The sequence below is a fragment of the Thalassophryne amazonica genome, chromosome 7 (assembly GCF_902500255.1).
Source record: "Thalassophryne amazonica chromosome 7, fThaAma1.1, whole genome shotgun sequence".
NCBI lineage: Eukaryota > Metazoa > Chordata > Actinopteri > Batrachoidiformes > Batrachoididae > Thalassophryne > Thalassophryne amazonica.
Window position 1 is genome coordinate 35,927,526 of NC_047109.1, and position 27,933 is coordinate 35,955,458.

General features: G+C 42.1%; 1 protein-coding gene across 1 annotated transcript in view; it reads left to right on the forward strand.

The window, feature by feature from the left end:
- Positions 1-27,933, forward strand: part of tmem145 (transmembrane protein 145) — a 109,649-nt gene that overhangs the window by 431 nt on the left and 81,285 nt on the right. The window contains exons 2-3 of the mRNA XM_034173604.1: positions 1,029-1,160; positions 6,478-6,549. Coding sequence (XP_034029495.1) covers positions 1,029-1,160; positions 6,478-6,549 — 204 coding nt within the window. The remainder of the gene's footprint in view (positions 1-1,028; positions 1,161-6,477; positions 6,550-27,933) is intronic.

The following is a 27,933-nucleotide window of genomic DNA, read 5'->3' on the forward strand; positions in this document are numbered from 1 at the left end:
GAGATCTGGATTGTTTAAACCGGTGCATTGCATCTTGTGTTTCTCGACTCGTTGGTGGATGACCATTGACATGCTGAAGAATAGTCTTTTCCAGCACAAACCAACTTCATGAGTGCGTGCAGCTTTTCCAAAGAGTCTACATATCAGTTGGAGTTGTCAATGTTACCATGTTCCAAAATTTCTGTGTGGACTGTGCCATCGCACTCCCAAAAAATAGTTATCAAGACTTTTCCTGCTGAAGGGACGACTTTGAGTTTTTGTCACTTTTTGCCCACTTCCTAACTGTACTGACATCCACACAGACATCGCCGTAGACAACACTCATTCATCGATGAATGTCCGTGGGTGTACAACCCTCCACCGTGAGGACTTCAGTAACAGCACACTGTTTCAAACACACATCCACGTACATCACCATTTTACTGACGACTGTGTGCATGTGTTACGTCGAAGGCGATTCTGTGGCTGCCTGAATTTGCAGGCAAAACTGATGGTAATCAGTAAAGGATTATTCTTAGACCATATCTTGCTTGCTATCGAAATAGTCACGTTATAATAGGCAGAACGTTTCAGCTGACCCTCGTAAATATGTTTTGTGTGTTGTTCTAAATATGTGCATTGACCTAAAGGTTCATATTGATTCACTCCACTTTTATTTTACCATATTTGGGATGATGATCTTTGAAACTGCTTTGTATGAAGGAATATTTCCTAACTGTCTCCTCAGATTGTTCTATTATTTATTGGAAACACACACATGAATCTTTGATCTTCCAACACTCTGATACCTGAATTTTCATTCACACCTGCTGCGTTACTGTGGGAGCAAAAAAAAGAAAAAAGACCAAAGCAAGGATGGCCACAAACACAACTTTCAAATACAGTAACTGAAAATATTTCCACGCCAACCCACAGGTAATTTTAATTAAGAAAATGAGTGATGTTGCATAACATTTTTTGGGGGGGGACTAAGTAGAGAGAAAACCATTGTCATTTATGGCTATTGTCATCAAAAGTGTTGTGTGCAGGTTTAACGTGTATTTTAAGCCCTTTACTGTCTCTGTGTCTCCTGCAGGGCGATGGCCTGCAGCTGGAGTACGAGATGAAACTGACCAATGGGAAGTCATTCTGGTCGCAGCATTTTTCTGCCGATGAGTTTGGTAAGACTGAGTCAGTATGTGGAATGAAAAGCTGATGGCACTTTAGCACGGCCAATAAAGCACACTGAACTGAACAAATGGTCATAATGAAATGAGGGCTGGATGAATTAATGATGATAGATAAAGTGAGAGGAAGAGATGAAAAGAAGAGGCCAAAGGAGTGGGAAATAAATTATTTCTCTCTCCAACAGGTTTATCTTTCTTTTTTCCTCTTTAATACCCTCCTCACACACCTGCATGTTTTGAAGCCTGTGCTTTTTCTTTCCTGTTTTCTTTGTCTTTTAGTGATTTGTTTACTGTTTTGGATTCCACCACCTTCACTGGATGCTTTAAAAAAACAAACAAACCCTGTAGAACCTGATAATGTAATATTTTTCTGATCTTATAATAACCCCAGTAATGTAATAAAAAAATATCCCCATAAGTCCATAAAACATGTAATAAAACCTGATAAGGTAATAACTTCCCAATAATGTAATAAGCGGCACACTAATAATAAATTAATTCCAAATAAATTTTCATTCATTCAGTTCATTCATAATAAAAGGTTCTACACGTGCAGAAGCCGATAATGTAATAATTTGACAAAATGGTCATAACTTTGGCCAGTGGCATTTCTAGTGGGATTTTTGAGTGTGTCCCATTACGCTTCCTTCCCCCCACATAAAATTTAGAATTTTTAGGTGCCATCTCCTGGATTTTGGTGCATACAATTGTATGTAAAAGTTTGGGCAACCCTGATAATTTTCATGATTTTCCTTTATAAATCATTGGTTGCCTGGATCAGAAATTTTAGTGAAATATATCTTATAGCAGACTAACACACTGAGTTTTGAGAAGTGAAATGAAGTTTCTAGTATTTACAGAAAGTGTGCATTAATTATTTAAACAAAATTAGACAGGTGCATAAATTTGGGCACCCTTGTCATTTTATTGATTTGAATACATTTAGCACTAATTATTGGAACACAAAATTGGTTTGGTAAGTTTAGTGACCCATGACCTTCTTACACAGGTGAATCCAATTATGAGAAAGGGTATTTAAGGTGGCCATTTGGAAATGTTTCCCCTCTTTACATCTCCTCTAATGAGTGGCAACATGGGAGCCTCTAAACAACTCTCAAATGACCTGAAAACAAAGATTGTTCAACATCATGATTTAGGGGAAGGACACAAAAAGCTGTCTCAGAGATTTCAGCTGTTGTTTCCACTGTGAGGAACATAGTGAGGAAATGGAAGACCACAGGCACAGTACTAGTTAAGGCCTGAAGTGGCAGGCCAAGAAAAATCTCTGAAGCCAAGGATGGTGAAAACAGTCATAGTCAACCTACAGACCTGCTCCAGAGACCTACAACATGATCTTGCTGCAGATAGTGTCTCTGTGCATCGTTCAACTATACAGCGCCCACTGTGCTCAAGGAGATACTGTGTGGGAGAGTAATGCAGAGGAAGCCTTTTCTGCATGCACATCACAAACAGAGTTGCTTGAGGTATGCTAAAGCACAATTGGACAAGCCAGCTTCATTTTGGAATAAGGTGCTGTAGACTGATGAAACTAAAACTGAGTTATTTGGACATAACAAGGGGCGGTATGCAAAAAGCTACATTTTATGCATGGTTGAGAAAGAACACAGCATTCCAAGAAAAACACTTGCTACCTACAGTAAAATTTGGAGTTGGTTCCATCATGCTGAGGGGCTGTGTGGCCAGTGCAGGTACTGGGAATCTTGTTAAAGTTGAGGGCCACATGGATTCCAGTCAATATCAGCAGATTCTTGAGAACAATGTTCAAGAATCAGTGACAAAGGTGAAGTTGCACCGGGGCTGGATCTTTCAACAAGATAACGACCCTAAACACTGCTCAAAATCTACTAAGGCATTCATGCAGAGGAACACGTGCAATGTTCTGGAATGGTCATCTCAGTCCCCAGACCTAAATATTATTGAAAATCTGTGGTGTGATTTTAAGCAGGCTGTCCATGCTCAGAAACCAACAAACCTGACTGAAATGAGATATTTTGTAAAGAAGAATGGTCCAAAATACCTTCAACCAGAATCCAGACTCTCATTGGAAGCTATAGGAAGCATTCAGGGGCTGTTATTTCTGCAAAAGGAGGATCTACTAAATATTGATTTTTTTTTTTTGGGGGGGGGGGGGGGGGGGGCTAATTTTGATTAAAGAATTATTGCACAAATATAACTGTGTTTGTCTGCTATATGAAATATTTAACTTGAAATTACTGATCCAAACAGCCAATGATTTATAAAGGAAAATCCTGGAAATCATCAGGGGTGCCCAAACTTTTACATACAGCTGTATTTCACCACAAAATATAACCACAGAGAAAATATATTTTTTTAACCTGTATGTACAGTGGGGAAAATAAGTATTTGACCCCCTGTCAGTTTTGCAGGTTTTCCCACTGGAGGTCTGTAATTTTTATCCCGTGAGAGAGAGAATCTAAAAAAAAAAAAAAAATCTGGAAAATCACATTGTATGATTTTTAAATAATTAATTTGCATTTTATTGCATAAAATAAGTATTTGACCCCCTAGAAAAACAGAGCTTAACAATTGGTACAGAAACATTTGTCTGCCATTACAGAGGTCAGACGTTTCCTGTAGTTCTTGACCAAGTTTTCACACACTGCAACAGGGATTTTGGTCCACTCCTCCATACAGATCTTCTCCAGATCTTTCAGGTTTGGAGTTTCAGCTCCCTCCAAAGATTTTCTATTGAGTTCAGGTCTGGAGACTGGCCAGGCCACTCCAGGACCTTGAAATGCTTCTTACGGAGCCCCTCCTTAGTTTCCCTGGCTGTGTGTTTGGGGTCATTGTTATGCTGGAAGAACCAGCCATGACCCATCTTCATTGGAATTGGGGTTTTGTGTGTGTGTGTATATATATATATATATACACACTTTTGGTTTTGCTCCCATTTTGTATGAGATGAACTCAAAGATCTAAAACTTTTTCAACATACACAATATTACCATTTCCCTCAAATATTGTTCACAAACCAGTCTAAATCTGTGATAGTGAGCACTTCTCCTTTGCTGAGATAATCCATCCCACCTCACAGGTGTGCCATATCAAGATGCTGATTAGACACCATGATTAGTGCACAGGTGTGCCTTAGACTGTCCACAATAAAGGCCACTCTGAAAGGTGCAGTTTTATCACACAGCACAATGCCACAGATGTCGCAAGATTTGAGGGAGCGTGCAATTGGCATGCTGACAGCAGGAATGTCAACCAGAGCTGTTGCTCGTGTATTGAATGTTCATTTCTCTACCATAAGCCGTCTCCAAAGGCATTTCAGAGAATTTGGCAGTACATCCAACCAGCCTCACAACCGCAGACCACGTGTAACCACACCAGCCCAGGACCTCCACATCCAGCATGTTCACCTCCAAGATCGTCTGAGACCAGCCACTCGGACAGCTGCTGAAACAATCGGTTTGCATAACCAAAGAATTTCTGCACAAACTGTCAGAAACCGTCTCAGGGAAGCTCATCTGCATGCTCGTCGTCCTCATCGGGGTCTCGACCTGACTCCAGTTCGTCGTCGTAACCGACTTGAGTGGGTAAATGCTCACATTCGCTGGCGTTTGGCACGTTGGAGAGGTGTTCTCTTCACGGATGAATCCCGGTTCACACTGTCCAGGGCAGATGGCAGACAGCATGTGTGGCATCGTGTGGGTGAGCGGTTTTCTGATGTCAGTGTTGTGGATCGAGTGGCCCATGGTGGCGGTGGGGTTATGGTATGGGAAGGCGTCTGTTATGGACGAAGAACACAGGTACATTTTATTGATGGCATTTTGAATGCACAGAGATACCGTGACGAGATCCTGACGCCCATTGTTGTGCCAACATCCAAGAACATCACCTCATGTTGCAGCAGGATAATGCACGGCCCCATGTTGCAAGGATCTGTACACAATTCTTGGAAGTTGAAAATGTCCCAGTTCTTGCATGGCCGGCATACTCACCGGACATGTCACCCATTGAGCATGTTTGGGATGCTCTGGACCGGCGTATACGACAGCGTGTACCAGTTCCTGCCAATATCCAGCAACTTCACACAGCCATTGAAGAGGAGTGGACCAACATTCCACAGGCCACAATTGACAACCTGATCAACTCTGTGCGAAGGAGATGTGTTGCACTGCATGAGGCAAATGGTGGTCACACCAGATACTGACTGGTATCCCCCCCAATAAAACAAAACTGCACCTTTCAGAGTGGCCTTTTATTGTGGGCAGTCTAAGGCACACCTGTGCACTAATCATGGTGTCTAATCAGCATCTTGATATGGCACACCTGTGAGGTGGGATGGATTATCTCAGCAAAGGAGAAGTGCTCACTATCACAGATTTAGACTGGTTTGTGAACAATATTTGAGGGAAATGGTGATATTGTGTATGTGGAAAAAGTTTTAGATCTTTGAGTTCATCTCATACAAAATGGGAGCAAAACCAAAAGTGTTGCGTTTATATTTTTGTTGAGTGTATATATATATATATATATATACACGACAGATGACCATTCCAGAACATTGTACGTGTTCCTCTACATGAATGCCTTAGTAGATTTTGAGCAGTGTTTAGGGTACGTGTACGTGTACTTGCAACAGCAACTGCCAAGCACAAAAAGTATAAATTAGTCAATAAGCAAAAAAAAAAATAATTTTTCCCCAAACACAACCAGACAAACAGTGCACAATCCCCAAAAACAATAACAAAAAATCTAGAAACCTAGTTTATCAGATTAAAAGAAGTAATGATATTGTTCTTATAGAGCCTTTTAAAGCCGACTAAGTTATCAGATAATTTTGTTATCAGGACAGTTATTCCAAATATTAACACCTTTAACAGAAATGCAATGACTTTTTACAGTAGTTTGAATCATTGACTTGTCAAATACCAGTGTTGCTCTCAAATTGTAACTGGACTCCCTTATTTTAAACAGATCCTGGACATGTTGAGGAAAAAGTTTGTTTTTGACTTTATACATGATTTGAATTGTGGTGTAATCAACCAAGTCCCTGAATTTTAAAATATGTAAACAGATAAATAGTGGGTTTGTTGGTTCACAGTAGGGTTTGTTTCTAATAATTCCTATGGTTTTCTTTGTAGTAAAAATATTGTTTTGTATTAGTTTTATTACATTGTTGGTATGGAGATTATTAGATTATCAAGTTTTATTACGTTTTCTGGACTTTTGATGATATTTTTATTACATTAATGGGAGTTACTACAATATTACAGAATTATTATATTATAAGGTTTCTAATGTTATCACTTCTTCCTTTCAGGAATTTTGGAGACGGACATCACATTTCTGGTCATCTTCACCATGGTCTTCATTCTATCCTGCTACTTTGCCTGTAAGTAGTCGCGCTCATTAATTTATGCATTCAGATCACATTATCTCAGCCATCAAAGGCCGCTGCAGCACAAAGGGGCTTTTTCTTCACATGTATTATAAAATCTACATGATTTCTAGATGGGATAGGAGTAAGTTCTCATGTCTCTTTAGATGAGTACAAGTTGAGCGTGCGGTGGTTTTATCTGCAGGCTGGGACATTATTAGAACAGGACAGAGGCGGGGGAGCTTTGGCTTCTTGTGAACGGCTGAACGGCGCGAGCAGCAGCAACCTTCAGGCCAGTGAAGCCAGTAATGGCGCAAATACCTGAAGCGGTTGAGCTGCTCCTCTAATAATTGACTTACCTCCCTCAAATTTTAGAAACTTTGAAAATTTAACAATTAAATAAGTTTTGAGTCGAAAATACGGCAACAACTAGGATGCATTGCTCTCAATGAAATATGAGGCCTTGGGGCATGGGGGCACATTTGGGATGTGCCAGCAGGAGTTGGCGTGCCTGATCCATTTTGAGGTCCCCTCGAATGCGATCAGAATGCTCTGAATGCAGTCAGACTGCGGTACGACGACCCTTCGACCACCGTTCGAAATTTCACCGGTTTGATTGCAGCTTGACAGTAGTGTTCATGTTCTCTACATTTGTTCCGGCCGTGCGAATTTGGCTGAATTTGTTAAGTGCCACATGAATGTTGTATGAGGAATTTGAATGCAGCTTGATATGCACAAATGGCATTTGTGCTCATTCATGCCCTCGTGTGATGGGGAGGACGGTCGAGACATTTGGCCAGGATTTGATGTGCTCGAACAATTTGTACAGCCCCTCGAATGCAGTCCGAATGGTTTCCAGTTGCATACGAATTGCCCTTATGTATGTCGTATTGCATTCGTATGGCAATCAGAATTTGGTATGACTGCATCTCGACCGCAATTCGAATGCTTCCAACACAGTCCTTTTCACCAAGACTGCTCTTCACCCTTTGGTTGTCTTTTAAGTCAATGATTGTTGCAACAACTGGGCTCTTGCTTATCTACAACATTTCTCTGTCTGCATTTTTTAGCGCTTCCTTCTGCTTTTGCTTTATCTCCTTGTGTTTTTGGTAGTATGGCCCAAGCAGATGGTCATCCCACTGAATATAGTCTGCTTGAGGTTTCTGCTTCTAAGAGTGAGTTTTGCTGACCATTGCCAATGTACTTGTACAAGGTGTGGGTAAGGTTAGATGTAACTCCTCTGTGACTTGGGGAAAATTATGTTGTGATTGAATATATGATATTAATATCATAATTTTAAAGTTATTGAACAACAAAATGCTTTCCTATTGTGAAATACATATACAGACATAATTTGAGTGAAGCCCCACGCAGCAGCGTGATGTTCGCTCATGGTACAGGGGGTCCCAAACAGGAAGTGCCAAATTTTGAGTCCACAGTGAAACAGGAAATGTCAAATGTCAAACACTTCCAGGATTGACACTTCCTGGTAGGACAGACAAGATCCCATGGAATCTCGCGGGAACTCAGTGGGAAGTTCACATTGAAACAGGAAGTGCCAAATTTTGAGTCCACAGTGAAACAGGAAATGTCAAATGTTGAACACTTCTTGGCATGGGTGGAGCTAGAGCAGAAGCCAGGGTTGGACTGGACTCTCCTGAAATCTGATTGAACACAGATTATTGACATGTCACGGCACCACAGGTCTAGTTGAAAAGAGCTGCATTTTGAAATCAGTGAGTCACATTGACTGCTACGTTCCTTCTGTCTAGTAGTTGGTGCTATGTACCACAAAAAGTTCTAATCCACCTTAGTAGAAGAATAAAAATGTTTGCCTCAGATTTGAACTGAACACGTCGTTTGAACCATGGACTAATAATGACACCAAAGTTAGATTGGTGAGTAAATGACCATATTTTATGCCACAAATGAGGTCCAGGTTGTTAAAAGCAGCATTTCTCCTTTAATTCTGGTTGTCTTATATATGCATGTGTCTCCAGTGATTTGTAAAAGAGCAGACAGCTGTTAATTAAATAACCTCTTAATTTTGATGTCTGAAGGACTTAAAGTGGATATGACACTTAAAGACAACATAGTCTTATTACATGTAACAAAGGTTATATAATTCGGTCAACCTAAACGTTTTAGGAAAGTGTACGCGGTTCTCCCGTTATATATAACATTTGAACGTCCCGCCACTGAAAAATGTGCACGCCCCGTGACCAGCTTCCCGCTGAGCACCAAGCCTAAAATACGTCACTACGTGTAGACCGTACCGGCTTGCTGAAACTTTGATTAAACACAGCTCTCAGGGACTTGGTTGTTGATATGCCTGACCAGTGTGTCGCAGCATATTGCACAAACACGAGGGCGAAAGGTTTTAGCCTTTTCAAATCCAGGCAGATTGATCGAAAGCCGCGCTGTTGTGTGATGCACGAAATGTCCGGCTGCCGCTCACTCCGCTCGCACACACGCATTTGCTCCCGACAGCAGACACTTTCCTCTACCGTCTCCATGTTCTCACCGCTCACAGGAACACATATAAAATGTCAACCCCAAATAATATGTTCACAATAATCTTGAAATGGTCAAGGAACTTACGTAGTAAACACGGCGCCGGCATGTTCACAGTTGTTTTCGCCGATCTTTTTCGAAACTTTCACTGTTTATTTCCTATTGTTTCATGAAAATAAAGTAACTAAACATGGATGAATGCAATGCCAGGCACTCGAAAACGGCAAAAACCCGAAGGTAATGACGGTGGTCCGCAAGTAATAGCTACACTATCACAGCTCCGGAACAATAACAAAGGCGGTAATCAGACGCTTGAATCGAAAACGCTATACAGTAATTAGAGTGTTATGAACAGCAGCAACAAAAATCAAAGCCTCCCTTACCATTCCATATTCTGCAGCCTTTCAAAATCCATCGGAATTGGCACGTCTCTTGCCTCTGCTTCGGCTCCGCCATAAACACCGTCGGCATTATTTTTGCTGCCAGAATGCTCCTGGTTTGAATGTTCGTCTGAAAAATACGGCTCCAATCTGTAGGGTCTAATCACTGCTGCGACAATCTCAGGATCCGAGTCAGAAATAATCCATACTTGAAGAGGAGTCAGAAAAGTTCTTGATCTCGTCACTGTCCATGCTGAGGTCCATCTGTTCCTGTTGTCGATCGAACAGACAAAAACGGGACTCTCCATTCTGTGATGTCACGGCATCACGTAACCGCTGAAGGAGCGCTGCAAGCGCGCTTTCCAATAAACACACTTTTGAGAAGCTGTACAAACTTTATTTTTCAGTGATAATGAATAAAAACACTTTCAACTTACTATACTGTATGTATATTTTGCTATTTATATCAGTTTTTCCCTAATTTTAGAAGTGAAGTTTTGAGTGAAACCAGGATGATGCATTTATCTTAAAAATACGCATACCACAAAGTGGTACCACTTACTTATAAGGTTTTGAATAATCAGGTCCCATCTTATCTTAGGGACCTCGTAGTACCATATTACCCCATTAGAGCGCTTCGCTCTCAGACTGCGGGCTTACTTGTCTGGATCGGGTGACCCTGGACCATCCCTTGGTTATGTTGCTTTAGACGTAGACTGTGGGGGGGTTCCCATGATGCACTGTTTCTTTCTCTTTTTGCTCCGTATGCATCACTCTGCATTTAATCATTAGTGATCGATCTCTGCCCCCCTTCTCGGCATGTCTTTTTCCTGGTTCTTTCCCTCAGCCCCAACCAGTCTCAGCAGAAGACTGCCCCTCCCTGAGCCTGGTTCTGCTGGAGGTTTCTTCCTGTTACAAGGGAGTTTTTCCTTCCCACTGTGGCCAAGTGCTTGCTCATAGGGGGTCGTTTTGACCGTTGGGGTTTTTCATAATTATTGTATGGCCTTGCCTTACAATATGGAGCGCCTTGGGGCAACTGTTTGTTGTGATTTGGCGCTATATAAGAAAAAAGTTGATTGATTGATTGAAAGTGTTTCTCAACTCAAAAGTATTGGAATACTTGGCATTTCTTGGCTTGCTTGCCTCTACTGGTGGTTGGCTCTCACTGCGGTATTGTATCACTTCCTGTTCCAGAGCACAGCGGTGTTTTTCTGTATCTGTTAGCTGTTTAATCTGCGCAGTTAGATTGATCTAGTTATCTAGATTATGATTTGTTTCCCAGTGTAATCTTTACATGCCTTAACTAAAGCACTCCTTCTGCTGAATCACCTCTAAATTATTTACACATTATTCACTTTGCGTGTTTTTAGGAATACGCTAGCTTAGCGTAGCTACTAGCTCTTAGCCGATTTAGCATGGCGGCTTCTCCTGTCTCTCCCGCACTTTTCTGCTCTGGGTGTGAAATGTTTAGTTATTCCTCGGCCTCCTTTAGCAGTAATGGTACTTGTAATAAGTGTAGCTTATTCGTAGCTTTGGAGGCCAGGCTGGGGGCGAATTGGAGACTCGGCTCCGCACCGTGGAAAATTCTACAGCTAGCCAGGCCCCTGTAGTCGGTGCGGACCAAGGTAGCTTAGCCGCCGTTAGTTACCCCCTGGCAGATCCCGAGCAACCGGGAAAGCAGGCTGACTGGGTGACTGTGAGGAGGAAGCGTAGCCCTAAACAGAAGCCCCGTGTACACCGCCAACCCGTTCACATCTCTAACCGTTTTTCCCCACTCGACGACACACCCGCCGAGGATCAAACTCTGGTTATTGGCGACTCTGTTTTGCGAAATGTGAAGTTAGCGACACCAGCAAGCATAGCCAATTGTCTTCCGGGGGCCAGAGCAGGCGACATTGAAGGAAATTTGAAACTGCTGGCTAAGGCTAAGCGTAAATTTGGTAAGATTGTAATTCACGTTGGCAGTAATGACACCCAGTTACGCCAATCGGAGGTCACTAAAATTAACATTAAATCGGTGTGTAACTTTGCAAAAACAATGTCGGACTCTGTAGTTTTCTCTGGGCCCCTCCCCAATCAGACCGGGAGTGACATGTTTAGCCGCATGTTCTCCTTGAATTGCTGGCTGTCTGAGTGGTGTCCAAAAAATGAGGTGGGCTTCATAGATAATTGGCAAAGCTTCTGGGGAAAACCTGGTCTTGTTAGGAGAGACGGCATCCATCCCACTTTGGATGGAGCAGCTCTCATTTCTAGAAATCTGGCCAATTTTCTTAAATCCTCCAAACCGTGACTATCCAGGGTTGGGACCAGGAAGAAGAGTTGTAGTCTTACACACCTCTCTGCAGCTTCTCTCCCCCTGCCATCCCCTCATTACCCCATCCCCGTAGAGACGGTGCCTGCTCCCAGACTACCAATAACCAGCAAAAATCTATTTAAGCATAAAAATTCAAAAAGAAAAAATAATATAGCACCTTCAACTGCACCACAGACTAAAACAGTTAAATGTGGTCTATTAAACATTAGGTCTCTCTCTTCTAAGTCCCTGTTGGTAAATGATATAATAATTGATCAACATATTGATTTATTCTGCCTTACAGAAACCTGGTTACAGCAGGATGAATATGTTAGTTTAAATGAGTCAACACCCCCGAGTCACACTAACTGTCAGAATGCTCGTAGCACAGGCCAGGGCGGAGGATTAGCAGCAATCTTCCATTCCAGCTTATTAATTAATCAAAAACCCAGACAGACCTTTAATTCATTTGAAAGCTTGACTCTTAGTCTTGTCCATCCAAATTGGAAGTCCCAAAAACCAGTTTTATTTGTTATTATCTATCGTCCACCTGGTCGTTACTGTGAGTTTCTCTGTGAATTTTCAGACCTTTTGTCTGACTTAGTGCTTAGCTCAGATAAGATCATTATAGTGGGCGATTTTAACATCCACACAGATGCTGAGAATGACAGCCTCAACACTACATTTAATCTATTATTAGACTCTATTGGCTTTGCTCAAAATGTAAATGAGTCCACCCACCACTTTAATCATATCTTAGATCTTGTTCTGACTTATGGTATGGAAATTGAAGACTTAACAGTATTCCCTGAAAACTCCCTTCTGTCTGATCATTTCTTAATAACATTTACATTTACTCTGATAGACTACCCAGCAGTGGGGAATAAGTTTCATTACACTAGAAGTCTTTCAGAAAGCGCTGTAACTAGGTTTAAGGATATGATTCCTTCTTTATGTTCTCTAATGCCATATACCAACACAGTGCAGAGTAGCTACCTAAACTCTGTAAGTGAGATGGAGTATCTCGTCAATAGTTTTACATCCTCATTGAAGACAACTTTGGATGCTGTAGCTCCTCTAAAAAAGAGAGCTTTTAATCAGAAGTGCCTGACTCCGTGGTATAACTCACAAACTCGTAGCTTAAAGCAGATAACCCGTAAGTTGGAGAGGAAATGGCATCTCACTAATTTAGAAGATCTTCACTTAGCCTGGAAAAAGAGTCTGTTGCGCTATAAAAAAGCCCTCCGTAAAGCTAGGACATCTTTCTACTCATCACTAATTGAAGAAAATAAGAACAACCCCAGGTTTCTTTTCAGCACTGTAGCCAGGCTGACAAAGAGTCAGAGCTCTATTGAGCTGAGTATTCCATTAACTTTAACTAGTAATGACTTCATGACTTTCTTTGCTAACAAAATTTTAACTATTAGAGAAAAAATTACTCATAACCATCCCAAAGACGTATCGTTATCTTTGGGTGCTTTCAGTGATGCCGGTATTTGGTTAGACTCTTTCTCTCCGATTGTTCTGTCTGAGTTATTTTCATTAGTTACTTCATCCAAACCATCAACATGTTTATTAGACCCCATTCCTACCAGGCTGCTCAAGGAAGCCCTACCATTATTTAATGCTTCGATCTTAAATATGATCAATCTATCTTTGTTAGTTGGCTATGTACCACAGGCTTTTAAGGTGGCAGTAATTAAACCATTACTTAAAAAGCCATCACTTGACCCAGCTATCTTAGCTAATTATAGGCCAATCTCCAACCTTCCTTTTCTCTCAAAAATTCTTGAAAGGGTAGTTGTAAAACAGCTAACTGATCATCTGCAGAGGAATGGTCTATTTGAAGAGTTTGAGTCAGGTTTTAGAATTCATCATAGTACAGAAACAGCATTAGTGAAGGTTACAAATGATCTTCTTATGGCCTCGGACAGTGGACTCATCTCTGTGCTTGTTCTGTTAGACCTCAGTGCTGCTTTTGATACTGTTGACCATAAAATTTTATTACAGAGATTAGAGCATGCCATAGGTATTAAAGGCACTGCGCTGCGGTGGTTTGAATCATATTTGTCTAATAGATTACAATTTGTTCATGTAAATGGGGAATCTTATTCACAGACTAAAGTTAATTATGGAGTTCCACAAGGTTCTGTGCTAGGACCAATTTTATTCACTTTATACATGCTTCCCTTAGGCAGTATTATTAGACGGTATTGCTTAAATTTTCATTGTTACGCAGATGATACCCAGCTTTATCTATCCATGAAGCCAGAGGGGACACACCAATTAGCTAAACTGCAGGATTGTCTTACAGACATAAAGACATGGATGACCTCTAATTTCCTGCTTTTAAACTCAGATAAAACTGAAGTTATTGTACTTGGCCCCACAAATCTTAGAAACATGATGTCTAACCAGATCCTTACTCTGGATGGCATTACCCTGACCTCTAGTAATACTGTGAGAAATCTTGGAGTCATTTTTGATCAGGATATGTCATTCAAAGCGCATATTAAACAAATATGTAGGACTGCTTTTTTGCATTTACGCAATATCTCTAAAATCAGAAAGGTCTTGTCTCAGAGTGATGCTGAAAAACTAATTCATGCATTTATTTCCTCTAGGCTGGACTATTGTAATTCATTATTATCAGGTTGTCCTAAAAGTTCCCTAAAAAGCCTTCAGTTAATTCAAAATGCTGCAGCTAGAGTACTGACGGGGACTAGAAGGAGAGAGCATATCTCACCCATATTGGCCTCTCTTCATTGGCTTCCTGTTAATTCTAGAATAGAATTTAAAATTCTTCTTCTTACTTATAAGGTTTTGAATAATCAGGTCCCATCTTATCTTAGGGACCTCGTAGTACCATATCACTCCAATAGAGCGCTTCGCTCTCAGACTGCAGGCTTACTTGTAGTTCCTAGGGTTTGTAAGAGTAGAATGGGAGGCAGAGCCTTCAGCTTTCAGGCTCCTCTCCTGTGGAACCAGCTCCCAATTCAGATCAGGGAGACAGACACCCTCTCTACTTTTAAGATTAGGCTTAAAACTTTCCTTTTTGCTAAAGCTTATAGTTAGGGCTGGATCAGGTGACCCTGAACCATCCCTTAGTTATGCTGCTATAGACGTAGACTGCTGGGGGGTTCCCATGATGCACTGTTTCTTTCTCTTTTTGCTCTGTATGCACCACTCTGCATTTAATCATTAGTGATCGATCTCTGCTCCCCTCCACAGCATGTCTTTTTCCTGGTTCTCTCCCTCAGCCCCAACCAGTCCCAGCAGAAGACTGCCCCTCCCTGAGCCTGGTTCTGCTGGAGGTTTCTTCCTGTTAAAAGGGAGTTTTTCCTTCCCACTGTAGCCAAGTGCTTGCTCACAGGGGGTCGTTTTGACCGTTGGGGTTTTACATAATTATTGTATGGCCTTGCCTTGCAATGTGAAGCGCCTTGGGGCAACTGTTTGTTGTGATTTGGCGCTATATAAAAAAATTGATTGATTGATTGATTTCACACACTTTAATTTATTTATGCCATTTCAAATACAAATAAATAAATAAATCTAAGGGCCCCTTCACACATAGTACTCAGGGCGACTCACAGCGAAACAGCTCATATGAGCGAACCACAAAAACATCACACTGACGGGCAGGCATGCATGATCCTGGTGCGACGGTGTCTTTTGAGTAGGAACACAGTGCGAGCTGCTGCACCACATCGCACCGCTGATGTGGAGAAAATAAAACCCAGCTGTATAAATAGTGAATATCACTGGGTTGATATAAATAATACATAAAAGAAGACACAATACAGAACCCCAGTGGTTAAATAACCCTGTTTAAAAAAAATGATGTCACTCATGGGATTCTAACCCGTAAGCTGTGATTATCAGATGGAAACATTACCACTGTGCTACCATCGCTGGCATAATGCGGCAAAATGCCTGAAATCAACAAAGACATGGATGAGGTGCGCTGTGTCCGGCCGCTGCAGCCCAACACAAAGGCAAAAGATTTTTTCTATATTTCCACTTGAGGACAGCAGGCAGAGACACGTGCCTCATGGAGGAATGTTGTTAGTTCATGTCCTTCCAAACACAACGTGTTCTCAGGCTGGGACATCCAGGAGCATATATCTTTACAGCCGCGGCTGTGAACAGACACACCCCCTGTCCATTCAGCACCCAGACCAACGTGTCACTCTGTGTTATGTGGTCATTCATTTTCGTTATTTATGTAATTGCATACATCCCCAATTCCAATGAAGTTGGGACGCTGTGTAAAATAATAAAAAAAACAATGATTTGCAAATCCTCTTCAACCTATATTCAATTGAATACACCACAAAGACACCAGGGCGGTTTTATATATATATATATATATATATATATATATATATATATATATTATATATATATATATATATATATATATATAATATATATATAACCACCCTGGTGGTGGTTTCTGTGTTTGTAATGTGTGCACTGAGCTGCCATCCAGCTGTGATCAGCTGACAGGCCCCTCCCCGTGCTGTGTGCGATCACACCTTGCTGTCCGGCCCCCATGTGATCAGATCTGTACATAGATATAAGCACTTTGTGCCACCCCCCCAACCCGGCATGCCAGATGTGTTGGGGGGCACGGGGCGGGGGGTGCAACACACGCGCACACGTGTGAGACACATGCACCACATGTGTGTGTCTAAGTACTTAGACACACACTTAGACAAATTTCACATCCAGTTCGACAGTGATCGTCTGCTGACTGTTTTCGTGGTGATAGCATGAATGGCCACACATTTTATACATGCCAAACGAGCGGTGTTAGATGTTCATGTATGTCAGCTGGAATTTGGCCCACACCTGCAGCTAGAGGTTTCGATGAGCTTGCACAGCGCATACTCTGTCTTTCAGCCGCTGGTGTGCACAAATAGTTGTAGCAACGGGTGTATGAGGCGTTGTTATCTTAATTAAACTCAAACTGAAAGCAAAATCTCTAAAACTTGACAATACCTGTAAATAATAATCTTTTCTATGTCATTCCTCCTGACTGCCAGAGGGCAGTGTTTTAGCCCCTGGATTATTCCACGTGCACTAGAGAGTGACACGGGAGTAGATTTTCACTCCTGTCCCATCCCACTCCCACAAAAAAATTCCTGTCCCATCCCAATCCTGGGCCAGAGTAAAAATAAAATTCCTGTCCCGTCCCACTCTTGGTAAAATGACTCCCACTCCCATCCCGCTCCCATTCAGAATGACTCCCGCTCCTGTACTGCTCCCATTTTTTCCTTCTTTTAGTTTTTAGGCTTTAGTGCTCTGCTGTTTTATTTCAGAAGATATGGCAACAGGAAGAGTTCATCTGTGGTTATACAAGGAGGCACTTGTTGCCTTAATCCAAATAATAATAAAAAAAAACTTCACTAAAAGACACAAAACATAAATAATGCACGGCCTGTGGTCTTACAGTTTTTCAAAATGTGGTGGTGGTGGACATGTAATGATCCTGACTTTTACGAGGTCTATTAGAAAAGTGTCCGCCCTTATATTTTTTTCAAAAATCATATGGATTTGAATCACGCGTGATTGCGTCAGACAAGCTTGAACCCTCGTGCGCATGCGTGAGTTTTTGGATGGATTTCAGCTGATGGGAAAAAAAGCCCAAATCATTCCGCCATTTCCTGACAATGAAAATCCGCCGAGGGGGTGGACCACTCCTCACTCAAAGCCTGCTCACAGGTGAATGACGCAACCGACAGGCGTGGAAAAACTCACGCATGCGCACGAAGGTTCAAGCTTGTCTGACGCAATCACGTGTGATTCAAATCCATATGATTTTTGAAAAAAAATATAAGGGCGGATACTTTTCTAATAGACCTCGTACTTTGACTTCTATTTCTGTAACTGCTGACTGTATTAAACCAACATATTACATGTTTTGTGTGGTCAGCTTTATTTTTATTTATTTTTTGTTAATATACAAAATATAAACGCAACACTTTTGGTTTTGCTCCCATTTTGTATGAGATGAACTCAAAGATCTAAAACTTTTTCCACATACACAATATCACCATTTCCCTCAAATATTGTTCACAAACCAGTCTAAATCTGTGATAGTGAGCACTTCTCCTTTGCAGAGATAATCCATCCCACCTCACAGGTGTGCCATACCAAGATGCTGATTAGACACCATGATTAGTGCACAGGTGTGCCTTAGACTGCCCACAATAAAAGGCCACTCTGAAAGGTGCAGTTTTATCACACAGCACAATGCCACAGATATTGCAAGATTTGAGGGAGCGTGTAATTGGCATGCTGACAGCAGGAATGTCAACCAGAGCTGTTGCTCGTGTACTGAATGTTCATTTCTCTACCATAAGCCGTCTCCAAAGGCGTTTCAGAGAATTTGGCAGTACATCCAACCAGCCTCACAACCGCAGACCACGTGTAACCACACCAGCCCAGGACCTCCACATCCAGCATGTTCACCTCCAAGATCATCTGAGACCAGCCACTCGGACAGCTGCTGAAACAATCGGTGTGCATAACCAAAGAATTTCTGCAGAAACTGTCAGAAACCGTCTCAGGGAAGCTCATCTGCATGCTCGTCGTCCTCATCGGGGTCTCGACCTGACTCCAGTTCGTTGTCGTAACCGACTTGAGTGGGCAAATGCTCACATTCGCTGGCGTTTGGCACATTGGAGAGGTGTTCTCTTCACGGATGATGCGAAGGAGATGTGTTGCACTGCATGAGGCAAATGGTGGTCACACCAGATACTGGCTGGTATCCCCCCCCCAATAAAACAAAACTGCACCTTTCAGAGTGGCCTTTTATTGTGGACAGTCTAAGGCACACCTGTGCATTAATCATGGTGTCTAATCAGCATCTTGGTATGGCACACCTATGAGGTGGGATGGATTATCTCAGCAAAGGAGAAGTGGTCACTATCACAGATTTAGACTGGTTTGTGAACAATATTTGAGGGAAATGGTGATATTGTGTATGTGGAAAAAGTTTTAGATCTTTGAGTTCATCTCATACAAAATGGGAGCAAAACCAAAAGTGTTGCGTTTATATTTTTGTTGAGTATATATCCATTCTTACATTTAAGGCCTGCAGCATTTTCCAAGAAGAAAAATGTTGGAACAGGGCAGTTTATTCTAAATGTAAGAATTAATTAATTTTTACAGCCAGTTTTCTTGAGAAATGTCAGAGGATGAAACATGAACATTTCCAATTGATCCAATATTTCTTAGACTTCATTTAAATCAATCATTCAGAAATACAAACAGGGTGGTACTTTATGGTAAATCTGTGTCAGGTAGGCAGTTCTCAAAAACTAAATGTCCATGATGGAAGAAGACAAGTGAGGGAAGCCACCAAGACACAACTCTGGAAGGACTGGGTGTGAGTGGAAAAACTGGGACTCGTGCAAACATTTTTATTTTTACCTTCATTTACATACAGTCCCATCTTCTTCTGATTTGTGGAGTTTCTGTTGCATTTCTGAAATTACAGAACTGCTATAAAGAAAAGTGTGAACATTTTATTGTTTTTTCAAACTTTGTAACAAATGCAAACACCAAACTCTTATGAAGAAGGAAAAAATACACAAACATGCAGGAAAAACTGAACAATGCAGGCTGATTTGACTCTCATGATTTTTGAAAATAATAAACAAAATGAAACGCAGAGCTGCAGCCTAATAACTTTGAAAAATAACAAAAATCAGCAGCTTGTATTTTTATTCTGACCAGTTCATTTCCTCTTTTTCTCTTCCTCAGTCACATTTTGTGCTTGAACATAAAATGACATTGAGTCATCTAAAATAAATATCTTTGGAAAATAACAACCTGTTAGAGTTCAGAGTTCTCAGCTGCTTTATGTGATTTCTGCTTCTGAACATCACTGCAGTTTCTTCCACATCAGGTTTTATTTTAAACATGTGTGTGTGTGATTTTTATAATGTTCATTCCTGTATTCTCATTTTTTAAGGAATTTTGACCATTTATGTCATCTCATAAATTCAGTGTAACTGTCACCAAAACCCACACGGTGTGAACAGGATGTACCATCAGATCAGTCCAGGGAGAAATAAAGCCAGCGTCACAGTTTTGTTTGTGTTGCTTCATCCTGTGCTCAGCGCGCGCTCTGCACTGACTGAAGCGGCTCACAGCCCTCCCCTGCCCCCTCCCCTCTCCCTCCTGGCAGCGAGCAGACTCTCTCTCTCTCACACACACACACACACACACACACACACACACACACACACACACACACACACACACACACACACACACACACACACACACACACACACAGACAGCTGCAGCGATCGAACCCAGTCCTAATTTTAGACGGCTTTAGGTAAAGCCGCCCGCTATTTTTTCGCCGTCTTTTTCAAAAATTGACCAACCAAATGACAGCAGGACGGCTCACTGTCTAAAACTTTGGTTCCCGCTCTCGTCTGCTGCTGTGAACTTTTAATCCCGTACCGTCCAAATCATGTGATAAGTAGCAAAGTTGACTCCCATCCTGTGGGAATCCTACGGGAATCCCGTGACCCGTGGGATTCCTGAAAAAATGTCAACCTCTAATGCGCGCATGCGCAGAGGTCGAGTCTTATACCAACAATGTCACGCCAGTAGGCGTGACCTGGGTGACGTCAGCAACAGTATATGAGCACACGTTACCCAGCATTCAGTTCTTTTTCCATCTCTTGCATGAGAAGCAGAAGATTGAACTTTTTCGGATCGCTTGTTGATCATAGCCTCGCAACCTTCCGTGGTTGGAGCTGTGCACACACGCCCTCCAGAGGCTGTAAGTCCACGAGTTCTTTACTCTGTTCTGCTTACCGCTGTGGGTGAGTAACCCCGCTTGGTGCAGGTGTTTGGTTGATTTGGCCTCAGCTCTCAGTGAGTAACTCTGTTTCACTACGAGTGAGCAGTTGTGGCTTCACTTGTTTTTCCACTACTGTGTGCGGCATGTGTCACTCTTGTTTTCCTATGAGTACATGTTAATTTGTTTGAGCTACTGTGTATGTGCAACTCTCCTGTGTGCGGGACGTGTCGCTCTCGTTTTTCCTACGAGTGCTCGTTAATTTGTTACCGCTGCTGTGTGCAATGCTAATGTGTGTGTGTGGGACATGCCAGGGTATGTCGCGCTGCAGGACATGCTGCACTGTCCTGACGTTGTGGCATGAATGTTAATTAGTCACTCTGAAGTTATTACACATCGCCCGTTTTGTTTTCTGCTGTGATATTACACAGCACTGTTGTGAGTGTTTTTCCACTCCTGGTGAATTCTTCCGATTTGCCTTCGAGGAACAGGTGTACCAGTTCAGAGTCCTCCCCTTTGGGGTCTCACTTGCTCCCCGTACGTTCACCAGGTGCGTGGCAAAAGCACTCTGTCCCTTGCAGGCTCGTGGGATACAGATTCTTCCATATCTGGACGACTAGTTTGTATGCGCACAGAGCCGGCAGCAATCACTCAACGACACTCGCACCCTTCACAGCTAGCTAGGGCTCACTGTGAACTTTGCAAAGAGCTCCTTGACCCCATGCCAACAGGTGGTATTTATTGGCATGGTGCTCAATTCACTGGCAATGACTGCTTGTCCATCCCCGCAAAGGGTGGATGACATTCTTACTCTGGTCCATCATGTTTGCAGGAATGCCAGACTGACTTACGTTCTGCTCCTCTGGTTCATGGGGAAACTGACGATAGTGTCAGCAGTAGTGCTTCTGGGACTCCTGTCCTTGCAGCCCTTGCAAATTTGGCTCAACAGCCTGGGTCTCAACCCCATGCTGCATCAATACAGAACTGTGCCTCTTCCAGCTCAGTCTGTCCGACATCTTCGCCCCTGGGGTAAAAGGGAGTTCCTAACACATGGTGTTCCTCTGGTCTCTCTATCCTCCCGCCGGGAGGTCATTGTAACAGATGCCTCACTTTCCGGCTGAGGTGCAGTGTGGAACCACAGAATGATCAGGGGTGTCTGGAGCTCTCAGGACAGACTCCAGCACATCGATGTGTTAGAGCTGTGTGCTGTCCACCTAGCTCTGAGCCACTTCTCTCCTGCCCTAGAGGGGAAACATGTGCTTGTTCGGTCAGACAACACATTGAGAGTGTACCATATAAACCCCATCAAGGAGGTACCAGTTCTCTTCATTCCCTGAAGGAAGCTCAGGAACTCGCATGCTGATTCTCTGGGCTGTGCATCTGCCAGGCATGCAGAACCACGCTGTGGATTTTCTCTCACGTCAGAAACTACCACCGGGCAAGTGGCACCTCAACCCGGATGTGGTTCAGCTGATCTGGGACAAGTTTGGCAAGGCAGAAGTTGATCTGTTTGCCCCGAAAGCCACAACACACTGTGGTTCTCTCTCTCTCAGAACCATACAGCCAACTCGGCCAAGATGCAGTGGCTCACCCTTGGCCGGCCTGTCTACTATATGCGTTTCCTCCTCTTCCGCTCATCACGCTGATACTACACAGAATATGCATGACCGATGACACAGTGTTGCTAGTAGCCCCGTACTGGCCGGGCAGGACATGGTTCCCCATGATTCTGTTGCTCCTCAGTGGAGTATCATGGCCTCTCCCATGGAGGAGGGACCTTTTTTCACAGTTGAACAGGAACATTTGGCAGCCTCACCCAGGTGCGTCTTCAACTGTACGTGTGGCCCCTGAAGGGACATACTCCATGTTGAGCTCTTGTGATCAAGCTGTACTGCAGACTATACTGAATGCCCGTGTGCCCTCCACTAGGGCATTGTATGGCAATAGATGGAAGCTTTTTACCCATTTTGCAGTGGGCAATGTGTGGACCCTGAGCATTGTCCTGTGCCAGTGCTGCTTAGCTATCTTCAATCATTGTTTGACAGTGGTCTTTCTGTCTCCACAGTTAAAGTTTACATTGCTGCTGTCTCTGCTTGCCACATTATGGTAGATGGTCAATCAATAGGATCACACCCCTGATATGTTGCCTTTAAGAAGTGCTCTTTGCCTTCAGCCTCCGAGGATTATACGTGTGCCATCCTGGGATCTTCCATTAGTTCTTGAGGGTTTATGCTGTTTGCCGTTTGAGCCACTGGGTGCCAGTGACCTCAGCTGGTTGTCAATTAAGCCTGCATTCGTCCTTGCTATTTCATGTGCAAAGCATGTTGGGGAACTTCATGCCTTGTCAATTGCTGACAACTGCGTGCGCTGGAATTCTGATGGGTCAGGGGTTACTCTATGGCTGAACCCCTCCGTTTTACCAAAGACGATTTTACCCTTCCATGCTAACCAGCCGGTTACCTTGGCTGTCTTTACCCCTTGATCTACTGCAGAAGCTAATTCTAGCCTGTTGTGCCCTGTTTGTGCACTTAGACGTTATATTGAATTGACAGTTGCGTTTCGCAAAAGTGATGCTCTGTTAGTCTGCTATGGGTGCCCCAGGAAGGGCAGCGCCTTGTCCAAGCAAAGACTGGTGCGGTGGGTTGTTAACTCTATATTGCAAGCTTACAGGAACGGCGACCATCAGCCTCCTTCGGTGAAATGTCGTTCAACGAGAGGCATATCCAGAATAATCCAGGTGCTAAAGCACTGCCCTCTGGCAGTCATCCAGAATTCATAAAACCGTAGTTACATACACAACTCTTGTTTTATTGCCAGTTTTCTTCAGACAAGTCAGGGGATGGAAACATGAACGTTTCCAAGTCACTGAATATGTCTTGGACCTTATTTACATCAATTATGAAGAAATACAAAAGTTTCTTTCACCAAAACAGCAAACTTCAAACAACTTCTTTTTAAGAATATCCTCTTCTACACCACTTCATCAGGAACCTGTATTTTATATATTTTAATTAATTTATATCAAGTTTTAGACATTTGCTTTCAGGAAGTTAATTTTAGAAATTTTATTCTGTATATTTTTTGTATTTCTTGTATTTTAAATGGCATAAACAAAGTAAAATGTGTGAAATACCAAGTGTTCCAATACTTTTGGAGGGCACACTATCCTAACCTTATGATGAGTGCAAAATGAGTGTGGTATTACTGCTGTTTAAAAATGTTTAATTTTCACTGTTGCTGCACTTTGTGTGAATTCATAGTCATATCATGTATCATATTGATATGACAATATTGAGATATGTTAATTTGGCCATATTGTACAGCCCTACTGTCAACTAGCTGAAAACTTTGAATATTAATTTAGATCTACATTAAAAAATACTTAAAGTGGCAGGGGGTTAAGAGGGCTGTAATTAGGGGTCTGTGGGGTGGATCCCCCTGCCCCAGAAGCTGAAAGACAAAAAAAGGAAAATGCATAAAAAGGCAGGGCGTCTGTGTGTGTGTGTGTGTGTGTGTGTGTGAGAGAGAGAGAGAGAGAGAAGGTTTTTAGCCATGCTAATGCTCCCCTGAAGCATTTACTCAAAAAAAGTCTGAAGGACTTACAACCCCAATTTCAGTGAAGTTGGGACATTGTGTAAAATGTAAATAAAACAGAATACAATGATTTGCAAATCCTCTTCAACCTACAACCTCTGGCAAAAATTATGGAATCACTGGCCTCGGAGGATGTTCATTCAGTTGTTTAATTTTGTAGAATAAAAGCAGATCACAGACATGACACAAAACTAAAGTAATTTCAAATGGCAACTTTCTGGCTTTAAGAAACACTATAAGAAATCAAGAAAAAAAAATTGTGGCAGTCAGTAACGTTTACTTTTTTTTAGACCAAGCAGAGGGAAAAAAATATGGACTCACTCAATTCTGAGGAATAAATTATGGAATCACCCTGTAAATTTTCATCCCCAAAACTATCACCAGCATCAAATCAGATCTGCTCGTTAGTCTGCATCTAAAAAGGAGTGATCACACCTTGGAGAGCTGTTGCACCAAGTGGACTGACATGAATCATGGCTCCAACACGAGAAATGTCAACTGAAACAAAGGAGAGGATTATCAAACTCTTAAGAGGGTAAATCATCACGCAATGTTGCAAAAGATGTTGGTTGTTCACAGTCAGCTGTGTCTAAACTCTGGACCAAATACAAACAACATGGGAAGGTTGTTAAAGGCAAACATACTGGTAGACCAAGGAAGACATCAAAGCGTCAAGACAGAAAACTTAAAGCAATATGTCTCAAAAATCAAAAATGCACAACAAAACAAATGAGGAACAAATGGGAGGAAACTGGAGTCAACGTCTGTGACCGAACTGTAAGAAACCGCCTAAAGGAAATGGGATTTACATACAGAAAAGCTAAACGAAAGCCATCATTAACACCTAACAGAAATAAACAATGTTACAATGGGCTAAGGAAAAGCAATCGTGGACTGTGGATGACTGGATGAAAGTCAAATTCAGTGATGAATCTCGAATCTGCATTGGGCAAGGTGATGATGCTGGAACTTTTGTTTGGTGCCGTTCCAATGAGATTTATAAGATGACTGCCTGAAGAGAACATGTAAATTTCCACAGTCATTGATGATATGGGGCTGCATGTCAGGTAAAGGCACTGGGGAGATGGCTGTCATTACATCATCAATAAATGCACAAGTTTACATTGATATTTTGGACACTTTTCTTATCCCATCAATTGAAAGGTTGTTTGGGGATGATGAAATCATTTTTCAAGATGATAATGCGTCTTGCCATAGATCAAAAACTGTGAAAACATTCCTTGCAAAAAGACACATAGGGTCAATGTCATGGCCTGCAAATAGTCCGGATCTTAATCCAATTGAAAATCTTTGGTGGAAGTTGAAGAAAATGGTCCATGACAAGGCTCCAACCTGCAAAGCTGATCTGGCAACAGCAATCAGAGAAAGTTGGAGCCAGATTGATGAAGAGTACTGTTTGTCACTCATTACGTCCATGCCTCAGAGACTGCAAGCTGTTATAAAAGCCAGAGGTGGTGCAACAAAATACTAGTGATGTGTTGGAGCGTTCTTTTGTTTTTCATGATTCCATAATTTATTCCTCAGAATTGAGTGATTCCATATTTTTTTCCCTCTGCTTGGTCTAAAAAAGTAACCGTTACTGACTGACACAATTTTTTTTCCTGATTTCTTATAGTGTTTCTTAAAGCCAGAAAGTTGCCATTTGAAATGACTTTAGTTTTGTGTCATGTCTGTGATCTGCTTTTTTTCTACAAAATTAAACAACTGAATGAACATCCTCCGAGGCCGGTGATTCCATAATTTTTGCCAGGGGTTGTATATTCAATTGAATACACCACAAAGACAGGATATTTAATGTTCAAACTGATAAACTTTATTGTTTTTGTGCAAATATTTGCTTATTTTGAAATGGATGCCTGCAACAAGTTTCAAAAAACCTGGGACAGTGGTATGTTTACCACTGTGTTACATCACCTTTCCTTCTAACAACGCTCAATAAGCGTTTGGGAACTGAGGACACTAATTGTTGAAGCTTTGTAGGTGGAATTCTTTCCCATTCTTGCTTGATGTACGACTTCAGTTGTTCAACAGTCCGCGGTCTCCGTTGTTGTATTTTGCGCTTCATAATGCGCCACACATTTTTAATGGGTGACAGGTCTGGACTGCAGGCAGGCCAGTCTAGTACCTGCACTCTTTTACTACGAAGCCACGCTGCTGTAGCACGTGCAGAATGTGGCTTGGCATTGTCTTGCTGAAATAAGCAGGGACGTCCCTGAAAAAGACATTGCTTGGATGGCAGCATGTGTGATGGTTCCATCACAGATGTGTAAGTTGTCCATGCCATGGGCACTACCACACCCCCATACCATCACAGATGCTGGCTTTTGAACTTTGCGCTGGTAACAATCTGGATGGTCTTTTTCCTCTTTTGTCCGGAGGACACAACGTCCATGATTTCCAAAAACAATAGGAAATGTGGACTAATCAGACCACAGCACACTTTTCCACTTTGCGTCTGTCCATTTCAAATGAGTCCAGGTTCGGAGAAGTCGGCGGCCTTTCTGGAAGTTGTTGATGTATGGCTTTCGCTTTGCATGGTAGAGTTTTAACTTGCACTTGTAGATGTAGCGACGAACTATGTTAACTGACAGTGGTTTTCTGAAGTGTTTCTGAGCCCACGCGGTAAGATCCTTTACACAATGATGTTGGCTTTTAACGCAGTGCCGCCTGAGGGATCGAAGGTCATGGGCATTCAGTATTGGTTTTCGGCCTTGCCGCTTACGTGTAGAAAGTTCTCCAGATTCTCTGAAACTTCTGATTATATTATGGACTGTAGCTGATGGAATCCCTAAATTCCTTGCAATTGAACTATTTTTCCACGCATTTGTTCACAAAGTGGTGATCCTCGCCCCATCTTTGCTTGTGAATGGCTGAGCCTTTTGGGGATGCTCCTTTTACACCCAATCATGACACTCACCTGTTTCCAATTAACCTGTTCACCTGTGGAATGTTCCAAACAGGTGTTCTTTGAGCATTCATCAACTTTCCCAGTCTTTTGCTGCCACTGTCCCAATTTTTCTGAGATGTTTTGCAGACATCCATTTCAAAATGAGCAAATATTTGCACAAAAACAATAAAGTTTATCAGTTTGAACATTAAATATCTTGTCTTTGTGGTGTATTCAATTGAATATAGGTTGAAGAGGATTTGCAAATCACTGTATTCTGTTTTATTTACATTTCACACAACGTCCCAGCTTCATTGGAATTGGGATTGTAAATGACATAGTGAGATGCTGAAGAGCTTCGCTCATTCATGTCCGCAGCATATACATATTATGTACATGTGGCACAGTTATTGGAACACTTTTAATTTACAATACATGTCATGTTTAGACAGTTTTCTTAAGGCAATTCGGGGGATAGATACATGAACATTTCCAAGTCACTATGTCTTGGACTTCCTTTTTGTTAATCACTGAGAAATACAAACAGCATGGTACTGTATGGTAAATCTGTCTGTAGTGGACAGTTCCAAAAAACTGAGTGACTGTGCAAGAAGGAGATTAGTGAGGGAAGCCAACAAAATTCCCATGACAACTCTAAAGGAGTTATAGGCTTCTTTCACCAAGATTGAAAAACAACTGGGGATAGTGCATTATTTGCCTCTTGCATCATCAGTCACACCTTCATGGTGGAGGAGCACAGAGGAGAACTTGATGCAAGAAAACGGATCAAATCTAGGCCCGGGTGTCCCATGTGCCTTTTGGCAAACTGTACCCTTAATCTTACATCTATTTCTTTGTTTCTTTTTTCATAACATCTTTGCAC